Source organism: Carcharodon carcharias, chromosome 3 (assembly GCF_017639515.1).
Source record: "Carcharodon carcharias isolate sCarCar2 chromosome 3, sCarCar2.pri, whole genome shotgun sequence".
In the NCBI taxonomy this organism is placed as follows: domain Eukaryota; kingdom Metazoa; phylum Chordata; class Chondrichthyes; order Lamniformes; family Lamnidae; genus Carcharodon; species Carcharodon carcharias.
In genome coordinates, this window is record NC_054469.1 from 578,449 (window position 1) to 594,286 (window position 15,838).

Here is a 15,838-nt window from a genome sequence, read left to right on the forward strand (position 1 = left end):
TGGGCTAGTATTCCAGAGACCCAGGGTAATTCACTGGGGACCTGGGTTCCAATCCCACCACGGCAGATGGTGGAATTTGAATTCAATAAAAGCCTAGTGATGACCATGCTGATTGTCACAAAAATCCATCTGGGTCACTAATGTCCTTTAGGGAAGGAAATCTGCCGTCCTTACCTGGTCTGGCCTACATGTGACTCCAGACCCACAGCAATGTGGTTGACTCTTAAACACCCTCTGTACAAGGGTAATTAGGGATGGGCAATTAAAGCTGGCCCAGCCAGCAACACCCACATCCTGTGAACGAATAAAAGAAGTGGGAACTTAATATTCCTGACCACAATACATTCAGGAAGGGTCAGGAATATTAAGTTCCCACTTCTGTTGATTAAAGATACTGTTACAGTACTGGAAACGGATGCTGTGGTTCAGAGTTCAAACAATAAGAATAACTTAGATTTATATAGCAACTTTGACATGGTCAGAAGCCTAGAGACCCAGGGTCAAGGTGCTTTACTTCTTACATGGCTCAGTTCCAACATTTTGGAACAGAAGTGAGATGACCAAAAGCTTTTTTTATTCCTTCTTGGTATGTGGCGTCACGAACAACTGACACTGGCCTGTGTTCGTTAGCCCCTCGCAAGCCATGAGGCCCCACCCACACTCACTCTGCCTCGTGCTCTCACTCGCTATATCTCACTCTCTGCAGATGATGTGATCAGGAAAAGACAGATCTACATTCCCTCTGCGTTCCATCAGAATCGTGGTTTCCCAGTAAACAGAGTAAATGAAGCTCAAGATACACAGGATTTCTGCAGCACACAGCAATGGAGCGTTGAGGCTCAGCACATCATTGCCGTGAGTAACTGTTGCTCTGCTTCCTCCATCTCCCCACTCCCCATCCATGCACTTTCTGTTCTCTAAGTATTTAACAGAGTTGGTGTTGACACCACTTGTTTTCTGCTTCTGTCTTGCCAGGGTTCACAGGGACCCCCAAACCCAGAGCCACATAGTATCAAGTCATCTCCTGTCAGCAGGATCCGCCCCATTTCCTACCACCACCGGACATCTACCAACAACATCCTGACCAGAAAGGAAACTGGGCATCGAGGAATGGGAATGACTGTATCCTGTGCTCCGTTGGTGAGTATCACAGGACAGGAGGACAGGAGAGCTGGTGATTGAAGGATAGAGGGCAATTGTGGATCAATCCCAAACTAATCGCACTGCCCTTCCCCGTAGCCTAGTAGCATCCACAACCCTCTAGGGTAGAGAATTCCAAAGATTCACAACCCTTTAAGTGAAGTAATTATTCCCCACCTCAGTCTGAAATGACCGGCCCTTATCCTGAGACTGTGCTCCTTGTTCTAGATTCCCCAGCTAGCAGAACAACCTCAGTATCCACCCTGTCAAAGCCCCTTCAGAATCTTAAAGGCAAAATACTGTGGATGCTGGAAATCTGAAACAAAAACAAAAAATGCTGGAAGAACTCAGCAGTTCTGACAGCATCTGAGAGAGAAAGACAGAGTTAACGTTTTGAGTCCGTATGACTCTTCAGAGTTCTGAAGAAGAGTCATATGGACTCAATGTTAACTCTGTCTTTCTCTCCACAGATGCTGTCAGACCTGCTGAGTTCTTCCAGCATTTTCCCTTCAGAATCTTGTATGTTTCAATAATTCCAAAGATTATAGACCCAGTTTACTCAGTCTCTCATCATAGGACATCCTATTGTACCTTCACTGTACTACCTCATAAGCAAGTATATCCTTCCTTCAATATGGAGAGATGGTGGCATAGTGGTAATGTCACTAGGCTAATAATCCAGAGACCCAGGCCAGTGCACTGAGGGCATGAGTTCAAATCCCACCACGGTAGCTAGTGGAATTTAAATTCAATTAATTAAAAACCTGGATTATAAAGCTAGTCTCAGTAATGGTGACCATGAAACTATCATCGATTGTTGTAAAAACCCATCTGGTTTACTGGTCAAGCCAGTAGGGAAGGAAATCCTCCATCCTTATCCAGCCTGGCCAGTGTTCAGTTATATTTGTGACTTCTCAGATACTGAAGCAGTCCATGTCCAAATGCAGCGAGACCTGGACAATATCCAGACTTGGGCTGATAAGTGGCAAGAAACATTCGCAACACACAGTGTCAGGCAATGACCATCTCCAACTAGAGAGAATCCAACCATCACCCCTTGGTATTTGACAGCATTACCATTACTGAAGCAACCATCAACATTTTCAGGGTTACAATTGACCAGAAACTAAATTGGACCAGCCATATAAATTTGTTGTTTGTCCTTTGAGGCAAAGATGACCATGTTCATCATCTGGAGTGTTGGGGTAGGGTTCTGGCAGTATGTAGGTGACGGCTAAGGCCAATCTGTGCCTGGAAGGTTCTGCTGCAAATAAGACAGGATACTTCAGGCGACCAAGTTTTGGTGAGTTGCTGGCTTGAGATTTCTTCTCCTTGTGTTTTCTCTCTGTCTCTGATATGCACTTGCTTTTGAAGGAAACCGCACTGTTTTCTATTTGGTTGCACCATGTGCAGAGATCCTGGATGAGCTTCTCCCAAGACTCGAAGTCGATATCAAAACTCCTAAGTGAAGCGTTCAGAGCGTCCTTGTAGTGTTTCCTTTGACTGCCATGAGAGCACACCCCAGGCTCAAGCTCCCCAGAGATTTGCTTTGGTTAGTGTCAGGCATTCTGGCTACATGACCAGCCCAACTCAGTTGTGACTGTCTCAATATGGTGTGGATGCTTAACATGCTGGCTCAGTTGAGCACCTCAGTGTCTGCTATTTTGTCCTGTCATCAGATCATCAGAAGCTTCCGAAGGCAGCTCAAGTAAAAGTGATTGACCTTCTTGGCATGCCGCTGGTACACAGTCCAAGTCCTGCATGCGTGGAGCAGAATGGGCAGGATTATCGCTCTATAGACTTTCCTTTTTGGTTGGCTGACTTACTCCTCTTCATTTCCAGACTGATGTTCAAAATCTGCCGAAGGTTACACTTGCTTTGTCAATCCTTGTATGTGTCTCGTCATCAATACAGACAGCTCGAGAGGGTGTGCTACTGAAATAAGTCAACTTAGCCACTGCTGACAGGCTCTGCTCATGGACTGAAATCTTGGGCTTGAGAGAGGGCTTTCCTGGAGCAGGCTGGTACATTACTTCATATGTTCACAAAACAAGTTACAGGCTGCATTATATCAAAGGGAGTGGATTATAAGGTTGTCAAAGAAAATGATAAACCCAAGGATTGGGAGCAATTTAGAATCAACAAAGGAAGACCAAGAGACTGATAAAGGAAGGGAAAGGAGAATATGAATAAAAGCTAGTGAGTAACATAAAGGTAGACTGTAACAGATTCTTTGGGTATGTGAAAAGGAAAAGATTAGTGAGGACAAATGTGGGTATCTTACAGGCAGAGACAGGAGAATTCATAATGGAGAATGGGGAAATGGCAGCAAAACTAAACAATTACTTTGGGTGGAATTTTCCATTGATGAGACTAAGTGACAGGTAGTTTCAGCGGTGCTCATCCCGCTGTCCGCAATGGCAGGAACTCACCCCCGATTCTGCGCTTCGAGGGGCATTAATTATGCACAGGTGAGTTCTGGGCTGAGTCACCTGGCGGGTCGGGAGCTGATTCGTCAGCCCACTGTCAGCTGGCGGGGCCCAAACTCCGGCCACCATATTTAAAGGCCCGTCCAACACACAATCTCACTCTCCCCGGCTCACCCATCTTCCGGACACGTGCAGAGATGACTGGCAGCCAGAAGAGAGAAGCTGAGAGCCTCAAGAAGAAGGCATCACACCGCTTCACCCACCAGACCTTGATCAGGCAAGTCCTGTATTCCAGGGATGGCTGCAGGAAGCACAGCAGCCTCACCACTCCAGCCTCGGAGGCTGTCACAGAGCAGGTTAGCGTAGCTGGCACCCATGCCGGAAATGCCAGCCAGTGCAGGAAGAGGATGTGGTGAGAGTGACTGCCCTTGACATCTGGGGAGTATTTGACCGAGTGTGGCATCAAGGAGCCCTAGCAAAACTGGAGTCAATGGGAATCGGGGGGAAACTCTCCACTAGTTGGAGTCATACCCAGCACAAAGGAAGATGGTTGTGGTTGTTGGGGGTCAATCATCTCAGCTCCAGGGCATCCATGGGATGTGGGTTTCGCTGGCCGGGCCAGCATTTTTTGCCCATCCCTAATTGCCCTTGAGAAGGTGGTGGTGAGCTGCCTTCTTGAACCGCTGCAGTCCATGTGGTGTAGGTACACCCACAGTGCTGTTAGGGAGGGAGTTCCAGGATTTTGACCAAGCGACAGTGAAGGAACGGCGATATATTTCCAAGTCAGGATGGTGAGTGACTTGGAGGGGAACTTTCAGGTGGTGGTGTTCCCAACTATCTGCTGCCCTTATCCTTCTAGATGGTAGTGGTCATGGGTTTGGAAGGTGCTGTTGAAGGAACCTTGGTGACTGCAACCAGCAGAGAGTTTTCCCCCTGATTCCTATTGACTCGTTTTGCTAGGGCTCCTTGATGCCACACTTGGTCAAATGAGGCTTTGATGTCAAGGGCAGTCACTCTCACCTCACCTCGGGAGTTTAGCTCTTTTGTCCATATCACAGCATCACAGTGCAGAAGAGGTCCTTCGGCCCATCGAGTCTGCACCGACACGTGAGAAACACCTGCCCTACCTACCTAATCCCATTTACCAGCACTTGGCCCATAGCCTTGAATGTTATGATGTGCCAAGTGCTCATCCAGGTACTTTTTAAAGGATGTGAGGCAACCTGCCTCCACCACCCTCCCAGGCAGCGCATTCCAGACCCTCACCACCCTCTGGGTAAAAAAGTTTTTCATCACATCCCCCCTAAACCTCCTGCCCCTCACCTTGAACTTATGTCCCCTTGTGACTGACCCTTCAACTAAGGGGAACAGCTGCTCCCTATCCACCCTGTCCATGCCCCTCATAATCTTGTACACCTCGATCAGGTCACCCCTCAGTCTTCTCTGCTCCAACGAAAACAACCCAAGTCTATTCAACTTCTCTTCATAACTTAAATGTTTCATCCCAGACAACATCCTGGTGAATCTCCTGCACCCCCTCCAGTGCAATCACATCTTTCCAATGAAATAAAAGCAACTTTTATTTAATTGCGAACTTTAAGGAAGACTAGACATGGCACCCCAGGTCTCAGGGAAAAGAATCGTCTGTGTCACATCAATATGTTAAAGAATATCACCGCCGGGAGGAGGGTGAGCCAGTATAGGTGTGTCTGGTAGTGAGGACAGTGGAGGATGAAGGAGATAGTGAGGATGAGGCAGAGGCAGGCCTAGACAACTCTCAAATTGAAGCTCCTACTATCTGGTTTTTATATTCATGCACAGGATGTGGGCTTCGCTGGCTGGGCCAGTGTTTATTGCCCATCCCTAATTGCCCTTGAGAAGATGGTGAGCTGCCTTCTTGAACCTAACTAGTGTTAGCTAACACTGAGCTATCAGGGAGATTGGACAGCACGCTTTCGTATTTAGATGCAGAACAACAAGATAACCAAACGAGCCTTCTCACATAATTTAAAGGAGTCTGTAGGGAGAATCCAGGATGTACAATCTTAGCCGTACATGATGTGGAAATAGGAGAACCCCCTCCTATAAAGCAGCATCCTCACTGCTTAGGGCCAGAGAAACAGGCTCAGGTGAAAGCAGAGATCCAGTACAAGTTGGAAAATCACCTCATTAAATCCAAACAAAGCAGCTGGAGTTTCCCTGTTGTGTTCGTGTCTAAATCAGATGGTTCGACCAGATTCTGTATAGATCACAGGAATGTCAATGTGGTAACAAAAGCAGATTTCCCCCCAATTCCCTCACTTGGAAGATTGTATTGACAGAGTTGGCAGTGCCAAGTTTCTTACCAAAATAAATTTACTGAAGGGATATTGGCAGCTTCCGATGTGGGCGGGCTCCTGATTTTTAGCCCTGCCCACCAGCCGTATTATCCAGAACGGGCATGCTGACGTCAGGAACACAACCCAACACCATCACGCCCAATAACACGTCAACGTGGTACAGAATGCTCCTGTTCAGCATTGAGGATCACATTAGAGGGATGATGGAAATTATTGTAAATACAAGTAGAACTATCTGCTCATGTGGAGGGTAAAGGTCAGGACAAGTTGCTTGGGCTGAATGTGTGTCATTCTGCTCATTCGGAGAGCCAGTGCAAACTCGATGGGCCAAGTGGCCTCCTGCACCATAACAATTCTGTAACTCTGTGAATGTAATAGTTTTAGGTCAAGGAAGCTTTTTCCCCAGAGGGTTGTAGGACTGTGATGCAACATTAGTGTTAGAAATGTGTAATTGAAGGCGAGTGGAATAAAAGATTTTAGAAATAGGACTAGCATAGGAACCTCGGAGCAAGAGTAAGCCATCAGCCTGCTCAAACAGGTCATGGCTAATCATCTACCTCTTAAGCTGTTTTTTCCCATTATCCCTGTATCCCAATCAATTTCTGCTTTGAACATGCTCAATGACTGAGCTTCCACAGCCCCCTCTGGTAGAGAATTCCAAAGATTCACCGCTCTCTGTGTAAAGAAATTCCTCATCTCAGTCCTAAATGGCCTGCCCCTTATTCTGAGACTGTATCCCTGGTTCTAGACCCCCCAGCCAGGGGAAACATCTTATCCACATCCACCCTGTCACCCCCTGTAAGAATTTTGTAAGTTTCAATGAGATCACCTCTCATTCTTCAAAACCCTGGAGAATACAGGCTCAGTTTCCTCCATCTCTCCTCATACAACCCCACCATCCAAGGGATTAGTCTCGTGAGCCTCTGTTGCACTCCCTCTATGACAAGTACATCCTTCCTTAGATAAGGAGACCAAAACTATACACAATACCTCAGGTGCAGTCTCACCAAGGCTCCAGACAATTGCAGCAAGACATCTTTACTTCTGCACTCAAATCTCCTTGTGATGAAGACCAACATTTGCCTTTCTAATTGCTTGCTGCACCTGCATTCTAGCTTTTAGTGACTCATGAACAAGGACACCCCGGTCACTTTGGATATCAACACTTCCCAATATTCTGCCTTTCTGTTTTCTCTACCAAAGTGGATAACTTCACACTTATTCACATTCTATTCCATCTGCCATGTTCTTGCCCACTCCCTTAGCCTGCCCAAGTCCCCTTGAAGCCTCCTTGCTTCCTCCTCACAACTCACATTCCCACCTAGTTTTGTGTCCTTAGCAAATTTGGAAAAATTACATTTGGCCCCCACATCCTAATTATTGATGTAGGTTGTGAACGGCTAGGAGCCCAGTACTGATCCTTGCCGAACCCCACGAGGAACATCCTGCCATCCTGAGAATGACCTGTGCCCTAATTTTGTTTAATAACCTTTTGTGTGGGACCTTATTAAAAGCTTTCTGAAAATCCAAATATACCACATCCAGTGGTTCCCCTTTACCTATGCTACAAGTAACATCCTCGAAAAAAACTCCCAACAGGTTTGTCAAACATGATTTCCCTCTCGTACAGCTGGTGTGGGGCTTGGACAGCATGGACTGGTAGGGCCGAATGGTCTGAGCCAGTGCTGATGGGAGCTCATCGTCCTGAAACTTTAACTCTGTTTCTCTCTCAACAGATGCTGCCAGACCCACTGTGTATTTCCAAAATTTTCTGTTTTTGTTTCTCGATCTACCCTGTCTTGCAGTGGATGGATGGGGATTAGTTTTGGGCCTGTGCTGTATTTTGTGGAATTCTCTGGGAAGAGACTTGTCCTTGGAGGGTTTCACTTGTTCTCTTGCTTTGCAGAACCCAAGGCCACAGTCACAAACCCGAGAGAGCCGGCCCTTTAAGAAGATGTTCCAGACAACATCAAACATGGAAGCAGCAGGGAATCCGAAAGCTGTCTGGGGTAGTTATTCCCAAACCTACGGGGTCATCAGTCAAACTGGGCTGGAAAACCTGCGTAACCTCCAAATACAAAACAAACCCTAGCTAACATGGCACAGGACATGCCAAACACACAACAGCACAGGATGTACACCAGCATACAGAGCCTGGGTGAGAATTACAGTGAACATAGGACTGCTGTCAAATATCATCCACTCTGATACCTGTGGCTATACAGTTTGAGTTGTGACACCTGGGAAAGTGCCAAAATGTTTTGTACGCTGGTATCTGAATATGTGAAAAATGATTTTTTAATGTGAATTATTAATTCTATGCAATCATCCCTGCGGAGAATCTGTTGACTTGCTCCATTATTGTGTTCTCTGCGCAATTTGACTGGTTCCCTCTCTCCACCCACCCTCATTATAAACTGCAGATTCTGATACACATCCTGCAGTCTGACCCTGACCTGCTCCCTCTCCGCCCCCCCCGCAACCTTGGTTCTAAGCTGCAGAAGACCTTGGCACCCATGCACCCTGCAGCCTGACCCTGGCTGGCTTCCTCTAGCACACGGTATTTAGTGTTGTCCTGTGAAAGTGCCTTTAGGATAGGAGCTTGGATTCCCAACTGTGGGGGAGGGAGGGGTGCGCCCAGCTGTAGGGTGGGGGACTGTGTGTGAATTTTGCCCAACTGGGAGCTGTGCTTTTACTGGGATTCTCCTGGATCCCAGCGTTCAGGATGTTGTTCAGTTTCATTCTCACCTTGGTTCACTCATGGTCTGCATTCAGATCTCCGATTCTTCATTCCTGTCTATCCCAGATCCTTACACAGGTCAAGAATTTGGTGTTTCCTCTATGACCCCCTTGTTTTCTGTAAATATTTGGTGCTTGTGGAATGTTTGATTAGTGAGTTAGTGAGGACCAATCTCTTGTCAAAATGAACTTCTGAAGATGTGCCAGAAGAGCTGATGTGTGATTTTATAGATGTTTATTAAAAGAGATGATAAATTTACACAATTCTTGTTTCATTGAATGTGGACATTGAATTATATACAAACACCCACAGTGTGGGGTAAAGAGACCTGCACCTACCAGGTCTGAGTACTCAATTCTGACAGTCCAGCTGATGTACGCATCATGTAACCTGACAGCACCGGGGTGAGGGGAAGCTCCCTCAGTACTGCCCCTCAGACAGTGCGGCGCTCCCTCAGTGCTGACCCTCGGACAGTGCGGCGCTCCCTCAGTGCTGCTCCTCTGACAGTGCGGCACTCCCTCAGTACTGACCCTCTGACAGTGCGGTGCTCCCTCAGTACTGACCCTCAGACAGTGCGGCGCTCCCTCAGTGCTGACCCTCTGACAGTGCGGCGCTCCCTCAGTACTGACCCTCCAACAGTGCGGCGCTCCCTCAGTACTGACCCTCCAACAGTGCAGTACTCCCTCAGTACTGACCCTCTGACAGTGCGGTGCTCCCTCAGTACTGACCCTCAGACAGTGTGGCGCTCCCTCAGTGCTGCCCCTCTGACAGTGCAGTGCTCCCTCAGTGCTGCCCTTCTGACAGTGCGGCACTCCCTCAGTGCTGATCCTCCGACAGTTTGGCTCTCCCCAGTACTCACCCTCTGAAAATGCAGCACTTTCTCAGCAGTGCCCCCTCCAACAGTTCCGCACTACAGCACTGACGCTCTGAAATGCTGAACTGACTCAGCACTGCAGAAGTGACTGCCTTAGGTTATGTATTGATGCCCTGAAGTGGGGCTCGAAACTTGTACTTGGTTTGTGCTTCAATCTCTGTAACCTGATGGCAGGTCGTTCAGGGCTGCAGTTGTGTGTTTTGGCTGGTGTGAACTTCTAGAATGCCAGAAGGAGAATTAGAGACGGATCCTGAGGCAGCTCTGAATAGCCTGTTTTTGTACCTTCTATCCTCTGTAACCTTATATAAGGTCCAAGAGCAAATGGCAGATCCCAGTTACTTATTTCAGTTTAGAAACTAGATTCTCCTTCAATTGAAAACATTAATTGAGTGAGCCACATCTGTGTTACAAAACCTGACACTTCACATTCCAGCTGAAATCTGAGCCGATAGACAGGGGGAAGGATGCAACTAGAATTAAATCTGATTTATATCGATTGGGCTGTTGGAGAGTTGAATCTGGTATATGTCAAAGTGCTAGAACACAATCTTATTTCAGCAAAATCTTGACTTTGTTCCTTGGTATCTCACCAGGTGACAATGAGCCAGTCCTACTTGGTATAAGAGAAGAATAGCTGTTTCGCTCCAAGTTCTGTATTGTATTCAGCCACTTCCCTGCTCCATATTCACTGAGAAATCGCTGCCGTTCCCCAGGGCTGTGAGAATGTAGCTTCCAGTGCCAATCCGTGGAGGCCATCATCAGTGAACTTAATTATGATTTCACACTCTCCACACATCATGCAGATTAATTAGGGAAAGCTAGCATGAATTTGTTAAGGGCAAAGTGTGTTTAACTGACTTGCTGGAGATTTTTGTTAAGATAACAGAGAAGGCTGATGAGGGCAATGCTGTTGATGTGGTGTACATGGACTTCCAAAAGGCATTTATACAGTGCCACACAACAGACTTGTGAGGAAAGTTAGAGTTAGTGGAATAAAAGGGGCAGTAGCAACATGGATATGAAATTGCTGAGTGACAGAAAAGTGGTGAACAGTTACTTTGAGCTGGAGGAAAGCTTGGAGTTCGCCGGGGTTAGTAGTGGAGTTCGCCGGGGTCGGTAGTGGAGTTCGCCGGGGTCAGTAGCGGAGTTCGCCAGGGGCGATAGTGGAGTTCACCGGGGGTTGGTAGAGGAATTCGCCGGGGGTCGGTAGTGGAGTTCGCCAGGGTCGATAGTGGAGTTCACCAGGGGCTGGTAGAGGAATTTGCCGGGGGTCGGTAGTGGTGTTCGCTGGGGTCGGTAGTGGAGTTCGCCAGGGTCGATAGTGGAGTTCACTATCCCAATTCTGTACATCTTTCATTCTTGGTTGCAACCTTTCCAGATGGTTTAGCTACATTAAAACAGCTAACGGGCACCCAGCTAAAGTACATACAAAAAGAATTTGGTAAAATATTTACACAAAAATGTAAGGGGGTCGGTAGTGGAGTTCACCGGGTGTCGGTAGTGGAGTTCATTGGGGGTCGATAGTGGAGTTCGCCGGGGTTGGTAGTGAAGTTCACCGGGGGTTCGGTAGTGGAGTTCACCTGGGGTCGGTAGTGGAGTTCACTGGGGGTCGATAGTGGAGTTCGCTGGGGTCGGTAGTGGAGTTCACTGGGGGTCGGTAATGGAGTTCACTGGGGGTCGGTAGTGGAGTTCACCGGGAGTCGGTAGTGGAGTTCACCGGGGTCGGTAATGGAGTTCGCCAGAATCGGTAGTGGAGTTCACCGGGGGTTGGTAGAGGAATTTGCCGGGGGTCGGCAATGGAGTTCACCGGGGATTGGTAGAGCAATTTGCCGGGGGTCGGTAGTGGAGTTCACTGGGGGTTGGTAGTGGAGTTCGCCAGGGTCGGTAGTGGAGTTCGCCAGGGTCAGTAGTGGAGTTCACTATCCCAATTCTGTACATCTTTCATTCTTGGTTGCACCCTTTCCAGATGGTTTAGCTACATTAAAACAGCTAACGGGCACCCAGCTAAAGTACATACAAAAATAATTTGGTAAAATATTTACACAAAAATGTAAGGGGGTCGGTAGTGGAGTTCACCGGGGGTCGGTAGTGGAGTTCACCGGGGTCGGTAGTGGAGTTCACTGGGGGTCGGTAGTGGAGTTCACCGGGGGTCGGTAGTGGAGTTCACCGGGGGTCGGTAGTGGAGTTCGCCGGGGTCGGTAGTGGAGTTCGCCAGGATCGGTAGTAGAGTTCACCGGGGGTTGGTAGAGGAATTTGCCGGGGGTCGGTAGTGGAGTTCACCAGGGGTTGGTAGAGGAATTTGCCGGGGGTCGGTAGTGGAGTTCACTGGGGTTCGGTAGTGGAGTTCATCGGGGGTCGGTAGTGAAGTTCACCGGGGGTCGGTAGTGAAGTTCGCCGGGGTCGGTAGTGGAGTTCACTGGGGGTCGGTAATGGAGTTCACCGGGGGTCGGCAGTGGAGTTCGCCGGGGTCGGTAGTGGAGTTCGCCAGAATCGGTAGTGGAGTTCACCGGGGGTTGGTAGAGGAATTTGCCGGGGGTCGGTGGTGTAGTTCACTGGGGGTTGGTAGTGGAGTTCGCCAGGGTTGGTAGTGGAGTTCGCCAGGGTCGGTAGTGGAGTTCACTATCCCAATTCTGTACATCTTTCATTCTTGGTTGCACCCTTTCCAGATGGTTTAGCTACATTAAAACAGCTAACGGGCACCCAGCTAAAGTACATACAAAAAGAATTTGGTAAAATATTTACACAAAAATGTTTAGGGGGTCGGTAGTGGAGTTCACCGGGTGTCGGTAGTGGAGTTCACTGGGGGTCGATAGTGGAGTTCGCCGGGGTCGGTAGTGGAGTTCACTGGGGGTCGGTAGTGGAGTTCACCGGGGGTCGGTAGTGGAGTTCGCCGGGGTCGGTAGTGGAGTTCACCGGGGGTTGGTAGAGGAATTTGCCGGGGGTTGGTAGTGGAGTTCACTGGGGGTCGGTAGCGGAGTTCGCCGGGGTCGGTAGCGGAGTTCGCCGCGGTCGGTAGCGGAGTTCGCCGGGGTCGGTAGTGGAGTTCGCCGGGGTCGGTAGCGGAGTTCGCCGGGGTCGGTAGCGGGGTTCGCCGGGGTCGGTAGCGGAGTTCACCGGGGTCGGTAGTGGAGTTCGCCAGGTTCGATAGTGGAGTTCACCGGGTGTTGGTAGAGGAATTAGCCAGGGGTCGGTAGAGGAATTTGTCGGGGGTCGGTAGTGGAGTTCGCGGGGGTCGGTAGTGGAGTTCGCCGGGGTCAGTAGTGGAGTTCGCCGGGGTCGGTAGTGGAGTTCGCTGGGGTCGGTAGCGGAGTTCGCCGGGGTCGGTAGCGGAGTTCGCCGGGGTCGGTAGTGGAGTTCACCAGGGGCTGGTAGAGGAATTTGCCGGGGGTCGGTAGTGGAGTTCGCTGGGGGTCGGTAGTGGAGTTCGCCGGGGGTCGATAGTGGAGTTCACTGGGGATCAGTAGTTGAGTTCACTGGGGGTCGGTAGTGGAGTTCACTGGGGGTCGGTAGTGGAGTTCACCGGGGTCAGTAGTGGAGTTCGCCGGGGTCGGTAGCGGAGTTCGCCGAGGTCGGTAGTGGAGTTCACCAGGGGCTGGTAGAGGAATTTGCCGGGGGTCGGTAGTGGAGTTCGCTGGGGGTCGGTAGTGGAGTTCGCCAGGGTCGATAGTGGAGTTCACTGGGGGTCAGTAGTTGAGTTCACTGGGGGTTGGTAGTGGAGTTCACTGGGGGTCGGTAGTGGAGTTCACCGGGTGTCGGTAGTGGAGTTCGCCGGGGGTCGGTAGTGAAGTTCGCCGGGGGTCGGTAGTGGAGTTCACCGGGGGTCGGTAGTGGAGTTCGCCGGGGTTGGTATTGGAGTTCACCGGGGTCGATAGTGGAGTTCGCCGGGGTCGATAGTGGAGTTCGCCGGGGTCGATAGTGGAGTTCACCAGGGGTTGGTAGAGGAATTTGCCGGGGGTCGGTAGTGGAGTTCACTGGGGGTCGGTAGTGGAGTTCACTGGGGGTCGGTAGTGGAGTTGACTGGGGGTCGGTAGTGGAGTTCGCCAGGGTCGGTAGTGGAGTTCGCCGGGGTCGACAGTGGAGATAACCAGGGGTCGGTAGTGGAGTTCACCGGGGGTCGGTAGTGGAGTTCACCGGGTTCAGTAGTGGAGTTCGCCAGGGTCGGTAGTGGAGTTCGCCAGGGTCGGTAGTGGAGTTCGCCTGGGTCGGTAGTGGAGTTCACCAGGGGTTGGTAGAAAAATTTGCCGGGGGTCGGTTGTGGAGTTCGCCAGGGTCGGTAGTGGAGTTCGCCAGGGTCGGTAGTGGAGTTCGCCAGGGTCGATAGTGGAGTTCACCAGGGGTTGGTAGAGGAATTTGCCGGGGGTCGGTCGTGGAGTTCACTGGGGGTTGGTAGAGGAATTTGCCGGGGGTCGGTAGTGGAGTTCACTGGGGGTCGGTAGTGGAGTTCGCCGGGGTTGGTAGTGGAGTTCGCTGGGGTAGGCAGTGGAGTTCACCGGGGTAGGTAGTGGAGTTCGCTGGGGTAGGTAGTGGAGTTCACTGGGGGTCGTAGTGGAGTTCGCCGGGGTTGGTAGTGGAGTTCGCTGGGGTAGGTAGTGGAGTTCACTGGGGGTCGGTAGTGGAGTTCGCCGGGGTCGGTAGTGGAGTTCGCCGGAGTTGGTAGTGGAGTTCGCTGAGGTAGGTAGTGGAGTTCACTGGGGTATGTAGTGGAGTTCGCCGGGGTCGGTAGTGGAGTTCGCCGGGGTAGGTAGTGGAGTTCGCCGGGGTCGGTAGTGGAGTTCGCCGGGGTTGGTAGTGGAGTTCACCGGGATTGGTAGTGGAGTTCGCCGGGGTCGGTAGTGGAGTTCACCAGGGGTTGGTAGAAAAATTTGCCGGGGGTCGGTTGTGGAGTTCGCCAGGGTCGGTAGTGGAGTTCGCCAGGGTCGGTAGTGGAGTTCGCCAGGGTCGGTAGTGGAGTTCGCCAGGGTCGATAGTGGAGTTCACCAGGGGTTGGTAGAGGAATTTGCCGGGGGTCGGTCGTGGAGTTCACTGGGGGTTGGTAGAGGAATTTGCCGGGGGTCGGTAGTGGAGTTCACTGGGGGTCGGTAGTGGAGTTCGCCGGGGTTGGTAGTGGAGTTCGCTGGGGTAGGCAGTGGAGTTCACCGGGGTAGGTAGTGGAGTTCGCTGGGGTAGGTAGTGGAGTTCACTGGGGGTCGTAGTGGAGTTCGCCGGGGTTGGTAGTGGAGTTCGCTGGGGTAGGTAGTGGAGTTCACTGGGGGTCGGTAGTGGAGTTCGCCGGGGTCGGTAGTGGAGTTCGCCGGAGTTGGTAGTGGAGTTCGCTGAGGTAGGTAGTGGAGTTCACTGGGGTATGTAGTGGAGTTCGCCGGGGTCGGTAGTGGAGTTCGCCGGGGTAGGTAGTGGAGTTCGCCGGGGTCGGTAGTGGAGTTCGCCGGGGTCGGTAGTGGAGTTCACCGGGATTGGTAGTGGAGTTCGCCGGGGTCGGTAGCAGAGTTCGCTGGGGATCAGTAGAGGCGTTCACCGGGGGTTGGTATTGGAGTTCACTGGTCGTCTTTGTTGGGACCCCTGCTCTTCCTGACATATATTAATGATCTAGGTCTCATTATACAGGGGACAATTTTAAAATTTGCAGACGATAGAACACTTGGAAATGCAGTGAATTGTGAGGATGATAATGTAGAACTACAGAAGGACATAGGTTGCTGGGATGGGTGGACAAGTGGCAGATGAAGTCTAATATAGTGAAGTAAAGTGATTCATTTTGTTAGAAAGAACACAGAGACTATTTTTTTAAAAGGTATAATTCCAAAGCGGGTGCAAGAGCAGAGGGAATCTGGTGTGTAAGTGGATAAACCATTGAAGGCAACAGGACAGGTTGAGAGCATGGTTAATAAAGTATACTGTATCCTGAGCTTTACTAATAGAGGCATTAAGTACAAGAGCAAGAAGGTTATGACAAGCCGGTATAAGACACTAGCCTGGGTTCACCTGGAGTATTGTGTTCAGTTCTGGGCACCACACTTTATGAAGGATGTGAAGGCATTAGAGAGAGTGCAGAAAAGATTCACGAGAATAGTCCCTGTGATGAGGATCTACAGTTATGTAGATGGATTGAGAAGTTGCGACTGTTTTCCTTGAAGAAGGGAAGGTTCTGAGGAGATTTGGTAGAGGTTTTCAAAAACACAAGGGCTCTGGACAGAGTAGAGAAGGAGAAACTGTATCCACTCGTGAAAGGATCGAGAAGAGGAGGGCACAGGTTTAAAGTAATTGTAAGCGGCGACATGAGGAAAATCTTTTTCACGCAGCGAGTGGTTAGGATCGGGAA

The 15,838-nt window shown here is 50.1% G+C and overlaps 2 protein-coding genes across 3 annotated transcripts in view; one reads left to right on the plus strand and one right to left on the minus strand.

Annotated features, from left to right (window-relative positions):
- mapk15 (mitogen-activated protein kinase 15) overlaps positions 1-8,906 on the plus strand; it is a 159,176-nt gene extending 150,270 nt beyond the window's left edge. Inside the window, exons 12-14 of one of the 2 annotated variants that reach the window (XM_041185156.1) lie at positions 707-855; positions 976-1,140; positions 7,815-8,906. In XM_041185156.1, the coding sequence (XP_041041090.1) occupies positions 707-855; positions 976-1,140; positions 7,815-8,000 (500 nt within the window). In that variant the 3' untranslated portion in view covers positions 8,001-8,906. The remainder of the gene's footprint in view (positions 1-706; positions 856-975; positions 1,141-7,814) is intronic. The other variant, XM_041185157.1, reaches the window with a different exon arrangement.
- Positions 8,907-12,477: 3,571 nt separating this feature from the next.
- The window catches only part of LOC121275733 (nuclear receptor-binding protein 2-like), a 153,335-nt gene continuing 149,974 nt past the window's right edge, over positions 12,478-15,838 (minus strand). Inside the window, exon 10 of the mRNA XM_041183322.1 lies at positions 12,478-12,887. Coding sequence (XP_041039256.1) covers positions 12,478-12,887 — 410 coding nt within the window. The remainder of the gene's footprint in view (positions 12,888-15,838) is intronic.